Here is a 14,410-nt window from a genome sequence, read left to right as displayed (position 1 = left end):
ATGGAATGACAAAAAAAAAAATTAGGATGAGCATGAAATAGAAAATGTGTTTTGTTTTATGCTCAGGGTCCCCGCCAAAAAATGTTGCTTTATTCTGGAAAAGTCAAAATAAGATTATTTTGAGGCAGAAATGGTTTCAAGTTGCACTTTCAAATGTATGTTTCTCAGAACAGCCAGCTTGTTTCATACTTGGAATAAAGTTTTAAAAAAACATTTCATGCTCTGAACTCAAAAAGGCTTTGCTGGTTTCAAAATGGTTCATTCTCAAAGCATATTGAGTTCAAGGAAGTAGATGAGATGTTTGGACAAATTCTGCTGAATTGTGTGCTTGTCCCCCATGTTTAACTGCTGGATATCACTCTGTGTATGCGTGAGAGAGAGAAAGGGGGGGGGAGAGATCTCGTTTAAAATTAGGATATTGTAAGGATCTCTTTGATATAAAGAACAGCACGAATCTTTGCCAAAAGGGAAATAATTGGGTTGCCTCTATAGAAACTTAATTTGGATCCAAAAAGCTATAATCTAATCACTAACATTTGCTTCGTGGGTATTGATTTGTTACTGGTACTGAACAGTTAAAATATTTATGGGTGATATTTGATATGATTCTTGCTAGCTTAGCTGGTTCTCTTGAATATCTCACCAGTTTCTAAAAATATTATCTTTCCTTCTGAAGATGCTTCCTGAGGTGGGATGTGTGAGCGTGCATTGATGATTCCACTTTTCTTTGAGTAATCCATTTTAGAAAGTAATACTGGGGTATTGGGCTTCCTTTGACAGCACTTACTTTAATATTGTAACAAGGCAGAGAAGGTTTTTTGAGAGCAATAGTTTGGCCTATTGGATGAGGACTTGGAACAGGAGTAAGGAAAAGCCTGAGTTTGTCCTGCTTTGAACACTAAAATCATCTGAATGACTTTGGGCCAAGTTGTCAGCGTTCCAAGTATCGAGTAGAATTAAATCAGAGTCCAAGGCAAAACGATCCTTAAAGTTCCAATTTAATAAAGCAGACATAGCAATAGCAGTTAGACTTATATACCGCTTCATAGGACTTTCAGCCCACTCTAAGCGGTTTACATAGTCAGCATATCGCCCCCAACAACAATCCGGGTCCTCATTTTACCCACCTCGGAAGGATGGAAGGCTGAGTCAACCTTGAGCCTGGTGGGATTTGAACAGCCGAACTGCTGAACTGCAATCAGCTGAAGTAGTGCATTTAACCACTGCGCCACCTCGGCTCTTAGCACATCTTAGCACATCTGTGTTAATCCCAATTCTAAAGAGCTTCCTGGGATTCCACCCAGTTAAAAGTTCATGATCTTGTCCCCACACCCACAAATCCATCACATGGTCCAATCTTCTTCTTCCACGCTGGCGTCTCCACCCAGTTGCTTCCGGTCAGGTGTAAAAGTACGGAGACAAAAGATGACCTTGGTCTTCTAGAAAAGAATGACAACAACACATTCCACAATCCTACTCCTGTCTATTCCCCCCTCCCAACAACTATACTAATGAAACAGCATAATGAAATAAGAGGAAGTGTGGCAGGCCAAAATTCTAAAAGGAATATAATTGCAGGCCTGACAGGTACTCTCTCAGCCAAGGAAGAAGGCAATGAGAAATCACTTCTGTAAATATTGCCAAGAAAGCTGCATGGAGACTAACTCAAAGGCTTGCATATGCATACACATACCAAAAACAAAACAAAACCCTGAATTATTATTTTGCCCCATGGTAATTTCATTGTTTAGTTCTTTGGGGATTATTTTATTATCTGTGCTGATATCTGTAAGAGGTTATCTGGAACTGCTGATTAAGGTCTCATCAAACACGTTTTTAACTTTTTCTGTTAAAAGCACATTAGATGTTTGCCTAGTCTAAATCACCAACTTAAATGTAATACCACCAGAGAACAAAATGGTTTGGGGAGAGTTGAGCAATTTGTTTCTGAATTCATTATAACTAGAATGCCAGGTGACCTGATTCGCTCAGAGTACCTTATATCAACCCGAATTTATATTCTTATATAATATATATTTATGATACAATATGACACATATGATATGATACGGTATGACAGTATCTAACTTTCAGTATCCATGTTCCTCCCGAGGATCCAAGATGATTAAAAAAAACCCTGAAAACTATAGTCGTTATGTAACATTGAACGTAAATTATGGCCTATAAAAATTGAAATAAAGTTCAGGTAAGTTACATTCTCTGTGTCTAACCTTAGTCGTAGCGACTTTATGAGCAGTTAAGGGATACCTATTATAATTTTAGCAAAAAATCGAGATGGCTATATTTTTTTCTTTGCTGCCATCTAGTCGGCGTCCTGATTTTTATGCAGTGAATTGTTGCAGAAAATGACAGGCTTTAGACTTCTCAGGATACAGGAGAAGTTTATTTGGCAGCCAGGTACAGAAAGCGAGACCGTGGCTTAGCATTGCAAGTTCTGAACCACCTTTGTTATCGAAGCACGCGTTCTTATACATTCTCAAAAACATTGCAACACGGAAATCCTTAACACATTTCTTAGTGGTTACCTAGAGGAGAAAGCCTTATAAGGAGATGTGATATAAGGAGCCGAGGTGGCGCAGTGGTTAAATGCAGCACTGCAGGCTACTGCTAGATCAGCAGTTCAGCGGTTCAAATCTCACCGGCTCAGGGTTGACTCAGCCTTCCATCCTTCCGAGGTGGGTAAAATGAGGACCCAGATTGTTGGGGGCGATATGCTGACTCTCTGTATACCGCTTAGAGAGGGCTGAAAGCCCTATGAAGCGGTATATAAGTCTACTGCTATTGCTGCTATCTTACTTCTCCTTTTGTTACAGGGATGGACGACGTGTCATTAACAAAACTTTAATTGAACTTTGTGGTTTGGACTTTTTGACATAGGTTTTGACATAAGGACGTTGGCTAGAACATCTTGTGGTTAGGCACTGTCTTCCTGTTCTTTTGCAAGCTGCAACTCTACGTGGCTTTTGAATATAGAAGTAACGGGGGTCCCCGAGAGGCTGTCTAGCCTGACCCGGTAGGTTTCACACTTTAATGTCCAAATCTAATTTTACATCCTACTTTAATGCAATTCGGCCTATTAAGTATTATACCTCAAGGCAGGCTTCCTCGAAATATCCCTATATCTAAATACGCCAAAGATGTGTTTATTTATTTATTTCCTCCCCACAATTAATACTCTGGTGGCGTGTTAACAGCAGCCTCGGTGGTTCTCATTTAAAAAACGAAGACGGCTGACCACCCAGGCAACTTTGATGATGCATAAAATTGTCCTAACACGAGCGACTATTTCTTTTTTTTCCCTTTTCACTTCCACGCAATCCTCCCGCACTGTTATTTCTCTGAACCCCTTTTGCTGTTGCTGCCCAGATTTCAATCAAAATCTGCTAAGCAGCCAACACGCCTCAGGACTGAGCCTCGGCCTTTTTTAACTCAGTCCCGTGGACCTTGGCAACTTTTAAGACTTGTGGACTTCAACTCCCAGAGTTCCTCAGCCAGCTTTGCTGGCTGAGGAACTCTGGGAGTTGAAGTCCACAAGTCTTAAAAGTTGCCAAGGTTGGAGACCCACTGCCGTGAAGTGGTTAATTCACACTCAAGCTTCTCATTGGGCAACCCATCTAACGGCTGCCCGCGAGTTGGGCGGGGAACTCCAGGAACCAATGCTGGCTGAGGAACTCTGGGAGTTGAAGTCCACAGGTCTTAAAGTTGCCAAGGTTGGAGACCCACTGCCGTGAAGTGGTTAATTCACACTCAAGCTTCTCATTGGGCAACCCATCTAACGGCTGCCCGCGAGTTGGGCGGGGAACTCCAGGAACCAATGCTGGCTGAGGAACTCTGGGAGTTGAAGTCCACAGGTCTTAAAGTTGCCAAGGTTGGAGACCCACTGCCGTGAAGTGGTTAATTCACACTCAAGCTTCTCATTGGGCAACCCATCTAACGGCTGCCCGCGAGTTGGGCGGGGAACTCCAGGAACCAATGCTGGCTGAGGAACTCTGGGAGTTGAAGTCCACAGGTCTTAAAGTTGCCAAGGTTGGAGACCCACTGCCTTGAAGTGGTTAATTCACACTCAAGCTTCTCATTGGGCAACCCATCTAACGGCTGCCCGCGAGTTGGGCGTGGAACTCCAGGAACCAATGGGGGCGCTGGTATGAGACTGACGTCATCCTTTCCCACCCCCCTCGCTGGGGGGGTTAAGCTTATGAGGTGGCGGAGCTGGAAAGGGGGGGCAGTTGCTTCCCAAGATGGCGGCGGTGGCGGCTTTTGGCGAGGTAGTCGATGAGGCAGCCGCCTCTTCGGGGTCGCTCCCAGGCCCAGAGGCAGGCTCGGCCAACGCCCCTGAAGAGGTATTGCGGCCCTTGAACCCGACCGAAATAACAAGCCGCCTGGAAAGCAGCGCCCGGCAATTCCGTAACCGACGCAAGGTGCTCATCCGCGGGCTGCCTGCCGACGTCGCCAACCAGGTAACCGAAGGGAAGGTGGGTTTTTAGGCGTGGTGGAGGGACGTTAGAGAGAGGGAACCGAGCCAACGAGCAGGTGGGAAAATAAGGAAGCAAACGGCACCGATTCCCGTGGCCACGTACTGTCGGAAAACAAAATACACATTTTTTCCTCCTCCTTTGCGTCTCTTCCTTATTTCCCAGGAGCAGTTTTTGTGATCTCTCAACTCAATTTTACTGTATTTAACTTCCAGCTTCTGATAAGGCAGGGGGTCTGGTCTTTGAAAAATTAAATGCATTTACCTCTTAGCATGTTGCAAATGCGCGTGTGTTGCTTTCCTGCTTTCTCTTCAGTTTGGTTTTAATAAAAGCCATTTAGTGTTTCACGTAGTTGAGGTGTAAAATGATAAAATCAGTGATCCACAAATCTTAGCTCCATCCATTTCCTAGTTCTTTCCAATATGATGGTCTGCAGATCAGGCTTGAATTGCTGCATGCATGCAAACATATCTACACAAACTACCTCTTAGCATGTTGCAAATGTGTGTGTGTTGCTTTCCTGCTTTTCAGTTTGGTTTTAATAAAAGCTATTTAGTGTTTCATGTACTTGAGGTGTAAAATGATAAAATCAGTGATCCACAAATCTTAGATCCATCAATTTCCTAGTTCTTTCCAATATGATGGTCTCTTTGCAGATCAGGCTTGAATTGCTGCATGCATGCAAACATATCTACACAAACTACCTCTTAGCATGTTGCAAATGTGTGTGTGTTGCTTTCCTGCTTTTCAGTTTGGTTTTAATAAAAGCTATTTAGTGTTTCATGTACTTGAGGTGTCAATGATAAAAATCAGTGATCCACAAATCTTAGATCCATCAATTTCCTAGCTCTTTCCAATATGATAGTCTGTTTGCAGATCAGGCTTGAATTACTGCATGCATGCAAACATATCTACGCAAATTTGTGAATGGTTCAGTGCAACATGTAATTGATTATGGCATTTGAGAGTCTAAAAGTATGAATTAATCAAAACTCGATTATAATTATAGTTACTAATAATCACTGATCAGTGATTGCAACTATATTGCTCACTTTTATATCTAGTTGAACTTTGTAAATGAACTGTGGCACACCCACTCAGAGCCATGGCTGCTTCATTATACTTAGTATTTGTTTTTGTTTTTTTCCAGTTCTCTCTTCTTTTCTATGGCTCTCTATCCTCTTAAATAACGTGTGATGTATCTTCTGTGTGACCTTTTGTCCATGTAACTCTGAAATAATAAATCTGCTGGCTTTTAAGATAACAATAGACTATAGTTTTAGCATACCTGTTTAACTGCTGCAGTCCAGAGAGTGGTAGAGAAATGTACTGCATTGCTTTTCATAGATACTTGAATGAGCTGAGATCATACAGTGAAGTTAAAATCAGAAACAAAAGGAAGTAAAGAATTTACTAGACAAGTGCTTGTGAAACACACTATATTATATGTTGCTGAAGGCTTTTCTGTATGTACAATAAAACCAGTTGCGACAATCTTAACAAAAGACATGAAACGTGAAAGTACTTATTACACAGTAGTAGAAAATCATACAGAGAATAAGGTAAATAGAATAGTGTAGAAGGAAGCAGTACATTTATAGCAGATCGTTTTGACAAAGAACCAGAGAATTTAAGTGGTGTTTCGGTGGCCAGGAAATAAAATGGATGTGCTCTTTTAATAACTTATGTTTGGTTATACATTTCAATATACAATTTATGTGGAATTCTCACAAGCAGCCAGTTAAAATTTTACCTTTAACAACTTTTTTTTCCCCTTTTCAACTAAGGAGAGTTGAAAGCCTATATTAGGACAGTCATAACCAAATATTGTATGCCTTAGAGTTTTAAGAAACAGATTGATTGAGAAACAAATAGAAAGACTCTTGAGATCAGTTGTGTCAGAAGATTCCTAGTCCTTTCATTGAACTGAAATTGTAATGCCAAGTGCTAGGACATCATGGGAACAGTTGAGATCAAAAGGGTGGCCCCCAACCTTGTCAAGCAAGAACAAATTTATAACCCCTTTTTATGTATCCTGATAATAATATGGCTTGTTTGGTTTGGGTTTATAATATATGTGAACCCAGGCAGTGATTTATAGTTTATGACTTCGGGAATATTAAGAAGTTATCAACTGTATTTCAGTCAGTAAAATATGGTTAGGCAAACTGGCTTAAAGATTAGCAAACCTAGAATTTCCCTCCTTAGAAGAGATCACAGCATACAGGAAGATGGTCATCATGTTGAAGCCCAAATATCTGGAAAATATCCACATGAGGCAGGATAATTTATCTTTTCCATCAAATAATAAGCATTTGAAAAAAGCTAAAGCAATCATGTGGTGTGCTTAAAGCTAAGAAAACTGGTGATCAAACAAATTGAAATCTGTCCAAGACCTAGCAAAGTACAGATGAACATAACCCAAAATGCCTTGTTTCTCATTTAATACATGTTAAGGAGACAATAAGTGTAGCCTTCCTTGGGGAAGAGATTTCTTCCATGTTCCAAAGAAACCTCTAATAATGGCAGGACATGTTGATATAAGGTCTTGATTTTATGATCCATAGAATCATCTAGTAAAATATAGTCATTCAGTCAATCCTACCAGTAGTACAGGTAGACCTTGACTTATGATCACAATTGAGCCCCAATTTTTTGTTGCTAAGCAAGACAGTTGTGAGTTTTGCCTCATTTTACATCCTTTCTGCCACAGTTAAGTATTTTTTTTAAACTTTTGTATTATGTGTTTCTTTTAATGTTGTACGCCGCCCTGAGTCCTTGGGAGAAGGGCGGCATATAAATCTAATAAACCTAAACCTAATCACTGCAGGTGTTAAGTTAGTAATATGGCTGTTAAGTGAATCTGGCTTCCACATTGACTTTGTTTATTGGAAGATCACAAAAGGTGATCACATGACCTCAGGACACTGCAACCATCATAAAAACATGCCAGGCCATGAACTTCGATCAAGTGGCTATAGGAATGTTTTAGTGGCTGTAAGTGTGACAGTCATAAGTCACTTTTTCTCTAAACAAATGGTTATAAATTGAGGACTACTGGTAATCAATAATTTATACACTGTGTATAGTAGAAAATTTCCAGATTTTTTTTCTTTAGCATGACATTACTGCTACTTTATAAAACATTCCAGAAATCCAGGAAAGCTGTTATTAGATAGTAGTCTGTGTACTGAAAAACAAAAAGAAGGAATTTCTATCATTCTGAAGTTATGTCATTCAGGTTCATATGTTTTAAAAAGTTGTAAATTCCAGTAAGATTCTCATTATTACATGCATAATTGCAAAAACCAAGCCAAGTTGGCTGAGGGACAATAGCAATAGCACTTAGACTTATATACCGCTTCCTAGTGCTTTACAATTCTCTCTGCAATTTACAGAGTCAGCATATTGCCCCCAATAATCTGGGTCCTCATTTTACTGACCTCAGAAGACTGGAAAGCTGAGTCAACCCTCAGCCAGTTAGGATTGAATTCCTGGCAGTGAGCTGAATTAGCCTGCAATACTGTATTCTAATCACTGAGCCACTATGGCTCCGTAATGTTTATCATTCTGCAAAATAAATCATGACTGTTATGTTTATTTGAAGGATGGGATACTAGAACCCTGCAGGATACTTCCAGTGTTGTTGCTTAACCTCCTAATATTTGGATCTTTTTCTTTGGTGAAGAGGGAGATTGCAGTTAATTGCCATTGAAATGCAGTTTATCAATGATTGGAATGGCGTGTGGTATATTAACATACTGTAGAGCATTAAGACTGTAACTTTCCTTTTCTGTTCCTTTTGGATGAACTCTGTTTCCCTCTCTTAGAGAGGCCTTTATACTGGAATTAATATGTGGCTGCCCAGAACACTAGTTTTTTTTCCTCCTGTGTTGTAAAAAAAACCCTCTAATGTACAAATATTTACTTAACCTGAGGTAGATTGCATACTAGATCAGTTGTAGGGCACCAGGAAAAGTTGCCAAGGTTGGAGACCACTGCCGTGAAGTGGTTAATTCACACTCAAGCTTCTCATTGGGCAACACATCTAACGGCTGCCCGCGAGTTGGGCATGGAACTCCAGGACCAATGGGGGCGCTGGTATGACGTCATCCTTTCCCACCTCCCTCCCCCCCCCTCGCTGGGGGTTAAGCTTATTTATTAATTTATTTATTATATTTATCTTTTATGTCAGAATAGCACTTAGGATAGCTATCCTTGTTTAATCTGCATTTGTGTAATTGAAAGCATGTCTTTCTTTTCTAAATAAAGCATTAATTCTTCTTCATGCAGTCTGTTATTAGTTTGGGCTGTTCGTTATTAGTCCAGATACTGTCATAGGACTTGACAGATTTCCTAGATTTCAACATTTGAAGGTTATAACTACAGGTGGAAATGTCATGTTTGGGTTCTAGGTTTTCTTTGGCAAATTAATAATAGGCTCTTGTTAGTTTTTTCAAGGTTCAAGCTATTCAGTCACCAGAAAGATGAGAAATTGTGATATTACAGCTCTTTGATGTTACCATATCTTGATTTTAATTATGTGTACCACCGGACACAAAACCTGCAGTTTATAGAGCAAATATTTAGAAGCGATAATAAAATGGTAATCTGAAAATATTATGAGAACTAATTAAACATATTGCTCACAGATAAAATGAACCCGTTTGGTCAAGTATAGTCTTGTTCTGACCCAGCCTTCACGAGCCCCACTCAACAGCCTACTCGTGAAGATATCTCTAAATCTGGGCAGCCCAAACACTCACAGTGCTGAGGTGGCTCAGTGGTTAGGGTGCAGTACTGCAGGCCACTTCAGCTGACTGCTATCTGCAGTTCAGCGGTTCTAATCTCACCAGCTCAAGGTTGACTCAGCCTTCTATCCTTCCGAGGTGGGTGAAATGAGGACCCAGACTGTGGGGGCGATATGTTAATTCTGTAAACCGCTTAGAGAGGGCTGAAAGCCCTATGAAGCGGTATATAAGTCTAATTGCTATAAGATAAACCCCCTTTTATTTGGAAAGGCAGGAATACAAGGGGCTTGTTAACGTCTCCTTGTTTTCCTGGATAGCTGGCCGTCAGTCCTGTGTTGCTCTCCTCCCCTCACTTCTTTGCGCATCTGGGACAGGGCCCAGCTGTTCCTCCTCCTCGCTGAGCTCAGTCCCCGAAAATAGCTGTCTCTCCGCCTGAACATGAATAGATGGGCCCTGCTCTGTATCTGGCTCTGAGGCTGTTGTGGTCCACCGGCGGCCTGCAGAGCCGCCAGCAGAGTCGGACAGCGAGGAGGTTGGGGAGGAACATGGGCCAGTCCTGAAGTCTGGGGAAGGCTTGGACGAGGGCTCTGCGCCTGAGGCAGAGAAGGGGGCCAGGGCCATCTGGTAGTGATGTGCTGCCTCCGGAGTCTGACATCAGCAAGGCAGAAGAATAGTGTGAGCCTGCTCCCACTGTGTGCAAGAACAAGGCAAGAACAATTGAGAAAAAAGGGGAGACTCAGGAGTAAGGCTTGGAGATGATTCCCCACCCCACCCCCAAGACATAAAAGAGGAGCAAATGGAGATGAGCCTTTGCAGGTCGGTTCAAGCTCTGAGAAGTTAACAGTTCCGTTTGACTCTGTGCTAAGTTTGGCCTTGCAAAACTAGGTCTCTGACAGTTTCAAGGGAGATAAAAGTGCATGCTTTTCAACATTACCCTGAAAGACTGTAGCAACTTGAGCAGACATCTGTGGGGTTCTTCATAGACTATTTGTGAATCATTACAGGCTGTGAATGACCATAATTCACAGCCGTATAAATAAAGAGGGTTTTTTGGGACTAAGAGTGTGATTTATACTTTCTCGAGAAGCCTAGGTCAGAACAGAGACCTCCTGTTCCTCAAAGCCTGTCTCCGGCTGGCAGTCATCAAACCACTACAAGTATATCCATTTCTCTCCATCCCATAATCCCAACAGTCTCAACTGTTGGCTTCTAAAGAATGGTTCTGATCTTTTCAGAATAAGAAGAAAGGTGTCGTTTGGGCTGTGATTTGTGCCAGAAGATCCAATGCTTCATATCTAACGCAGAGGTTTCAGTCCGAAATTCTCAAAAGAGTCGTTAGTATAGATAAGGGGTGTAAAACTCAAGACCTGCGGGCCGAATCCGGCTCATGGGGTGCTTAAATGTGGCCCGTGGTGCTGGCCTGGAAATAGCAAAGGACTGGCCTGCAGTGTCTCTGGCAGCCAAAACAGGTGAAAAACACAGTGAAAACAGAATGCCTGATCAAAGCCATGTTTGCTAAATAATGAAGTAGCAAAATTCAAGAATTGAGACAAAACAGTGAATAGATGTGAAACAGGTAACTCCCCTATATGCTTGGTTAAAGCCAAGATAATTTATTTAAACTTCCAAATATTGGTTTGGAGACAGGGTACCAAAAAGATGAAGTGAATATAATTTGATAAGAATTTTTATAGTGTGGAATATCCTTCTGTAATTTATGCAGAATTCTGTATATGTCTGCCTTGACATGTTGGAAAAGGGCAAGTAAACTAAACTATGTTGATATTGACCAGGGAATCTCTGGGCGGGAAAATAAAAAAATATTGGGAATACTGTACACACTTAATTTGTAGTGATATAATTTTTTTTAAAAAAAAATATTCCTCTTTGGTGCAAAATATAGATTACCTTGGCTTGGAGTCTGCTTTAAATGCTGGAATTTTTTGTCTACTCAAAGCTGGCAAATCAGTCTTTCAATGGAAAGTGTACTAGTTTGTTGCTTTCTGCCCTGGCTTTAATTCTTCTACATTCTCTGACCTAGAAACCAGGAGACTGTGATTTCTAGTCCAGCGGTAGGCATGAAAACCGGCTGGGTAACTGGCACTCTCTCAACCCAACTCACTTCACAGAGGATTTGTGGGGAAAATAAGAAAGAGGAGGGAGTGTTAGATATGTTTGCTGCCTTGAGTTGTTGATAAAAATAATATAAGCAGGATATAAATAAATAGAAATTCAAGGCAGCGATTAATTATTGTGGCAGTCGTAAAGTGTCAGTGATCTGTGGCCAGAGGGAGGATGGAGGTAGACACGAACCTCTCTGCTCTCTATGAAGGATATCTGCAGGTTCTGCAGGCATTTGACGGATTCTTTTTTTCTTGCATATCAGAAAGAATTTTATTTTTTAAGAAAGTAAGCATCAAGAGTCTACTATAGGCAAGCTTTCTATGAAAAGCTCTATGAATTCACTGCAATTTTAAAAAACAGAGCTTGTGATACTTGAAAAGTTAGACAAGAATTTGGTGGTAAACTAGAACTATTTTGACACACAAAAAATTGTACTCCGATGTCTTACTGATTGAGGAATGATGAAATGTTTGTTTTAAAAGAAATAAAACTTTTGAACGATGATACTTGAAAAGACTAACAGTTTTAGCTGGTTTTGGCCTGAATGGCTTGCAGCAGTCTACCAGCCAAAACATTTCTGCACATTGTAAACATTTTGTCTTTGGTTCCTCTCTAAGTGGCTTTTGTAGCTTTTTAAAGTAGTTCTGAATTACTGTATTTCTTTGAACCCTAACCAAATAAGCTAAAAACAGCTTCCACAACAGTCATACTAGAGATATTTACAGGTTCTAGACAATGCAGAGAAGCAGCTTTTGATTTCAAAACAGAGATGGGAGAGGGGAAATATTAACAATTTACAGTTCCGCTGTTTGATGATGTTGATATTATTGTACAGCCTTATAAATGTATTAACAAATATTAATAAAAAATACCGTATTTTTCAGATTATAAGACAGACCTTTTTTCCTCAAAAAAGAGGCTGAAAATCTGGGTGTGTCTTATACATTGAATACAGCATTTTTTTGCCTCTCGAAGCCCCGTCCCTTCACCAAAATGGCCATGCATAGCCTTATGGAGGTTTTTAGAGAGCTGCTGGTGGCTGGGGAGGGCAGAAATGAGCCAAAATGGTCCTCTTCCCCCCCCCCCAGCCCCCAGCAGCACTCTATAAGCCTCCATAAGGCTATGCATGCAATTTTTTGACAAAGAATGGGCCCATTTTTGTGAAAAATGGGTCATTTTTTGCTCGTTCCCATCCCGAGCATTCTGCAAGCCCCCTCCCCCCCGCCAAGGCTATTCATGCCTTTTCTTTGGAAAAGTTTGCAGAGTGCAAAACCTTATTTTTTCCTTTCAGAAAGCTTTTTAGTTTGAGTGATTGATGAGAATTACATTGATCAAGTGCTGTGCCAGCAGAAACAAATCTTAGGTGCTGCAGGTTGTCAGCGATTTCCTTCTCTAGCACAATGGATAAATATACCTGGAAACATCTACCTACCTATCTACCTACCTACCTACTCTCTCTCTCTCCCTACCTACCTACTGTATTTCTCCCCCCCTCCCTATCTATGTACTATATTTCTCTCTCTTTCCCTCTCTATCCACCTACCTACCTACCTACCTACCTATTCTCTCTCTCCCTACCTACCTATCTACTGTATTTATCTCTCCCTCTATCTACCTACCTACTTTTTTTTTAATTTGCCTCTTCAAAACCTTGGTGCATCTTATACTCTGGTGCATCTTATACTCTGAAAAATACAGTATAAAATTAATCACATGCAGAACATTTATTAATGTTAATGACTAGGCTAGATCTGAGCTGAAGAGATTAGCCCGTAACTTTGAAATTAAATCTGAACTAAAACTAAGTCTTCAGAATAGGATAAACAAACCGAAAATAAGTAAAATTAGAATTTTCTGCTATTCTGTAACAATTTATATCTAAAACAGTATTTAGATTTTTTAATTTAAAGGATCAATACATACTCTGTTATAAAAAGTCTTATTTTAATTTCTGCCCAGTCTTGAGGATCATATTTATTTCTGTATAATATAGTGGTTCTCATTGTCAAAAAATAGAATCAAATTTTATGGGAAATCTTCATTTTATAAATTGTCCAATATTCCATTTCAACAACTAGTTGGCAAAATTTGACCCTATCATAGATAGGTGTTCTGACTCCCCGGCCTGTGAATATACCAGAACACAGGCTTGGCTGTTTGCCATGGTGCAATTACTGAGATAACGAATCCTTTGGCTGAGGGCCCAGGCAACTCACGTTCAATACAGTAGTTCTGCAATAACCCAGATAATTCAAAGAAGATAATCAAAATGAATAGACATGGCTAGAATACACGGATAGATTTTATTTAACTACTAATTCGAACAGTTGTTTCCTGCAAATGTAAAGCAAATTCCAGTTTCATGATGATACAGAAGTGGTTTGTGATTTCCTGTTGTACCTTCACAGTAAAAATAAACTTGAAATAATTGACCCCATTAATTTTATTCATGATCAGTTGCATTTTATTTGTGTAATATTTAATGTCAAATCATTATAAAATATTGGTCAATTTGGAAATAGCACTTGAGTTTAATATGTAGTTAGGCTATCTTATACCGTATTTTTCTGACTATAAGACACACCGGAGTATAAGACCCACCATGATTTGGAAGAGGTAAATTAAAAAAAATGTTTCTGCACTCTGCAGGCCTCCCAAACCCTCTGCACGACTCTTTTTTTGCAAAAAAAAAAAAAAAAGGGGGGGGGGAGGCGTGCAGAGTTTGGGAAGCTTGTAGAGTGCTCCTGGGGGCTGGGGAGAGGGCAAAAATGAGCAAAATTGGTTCATTTTGTGCTCATTTTTGCCTTCCCTAGCCCCCAGGAGCACTTTGTAAAGAGTCCCAAACCCTCTGCATGTCCATTTTTGCAAAGGGGACAGGGTTTTGGTTGGCCAAAGATGCTTTATTCAGTGTATAAGACGCACCCAGATTTTCACTCTCTTTTTTTGGGGGGGGGAGAAAGGTGAGTCTTATATTCCGAAAAATACAGTAATACAATAATTAAAATAACTACTTTAATATTGCGTTTATTTGCTTCAAACATT

The 14,410-nt window shown here is 40.3% G+C and overlaps 1 protein-coding gene across 2 annotated transcripts in view; it reads left to right on the top strand.

Annotated features, from left to right (window-relative positions):
• The first annotated feature begins 4,223 nt into the window (after nucleotides 1–4,223).
• The window catches only part of RAVER1 (ribonucleoprotein, PTB binding 1), a 28,728-nt gene continuing 18,541 nt past the window's right edge, over nucleotides 4,224–14,410 (top strand). For both annotated transcript variants that reach the window (XM_087710960.1, XM_087710959.1), the window contains exon 1: nucleotides 4,224–4,478. In XM_087710960.1, the coding sequence (XP_087567086.1) occupies nucleotides 4,260–4,478 (219 nt within the window). In that variant the 5' untranslated portion in view covers nucleotides 4,224–4,259. The remainder of the gene's footprint in view (nucleotides 4,479–14,410) is intronic.

Source organism: Thamnophis sirtalis, unplaced genomic scaffold, assembly GCF_051295495.1.
Source record: "Thamnophis sirtalis isolate CommonGarterSnake01/CBP01778 unplaced genomic scaffold, rThaSir2_p1.2 scaffold_3, whole genome shotgun sequence".
NCBI lineage: Eukaryota > Metazoa > Chordata > Lepidosauria > Squamata > Natricidae > Thamnophis > Thamnophis sirtalis.
Note: the sequence above shows the minus strand (reverse complement) of the source record. Positions and strands in the feature narration are given on the sequence as shown.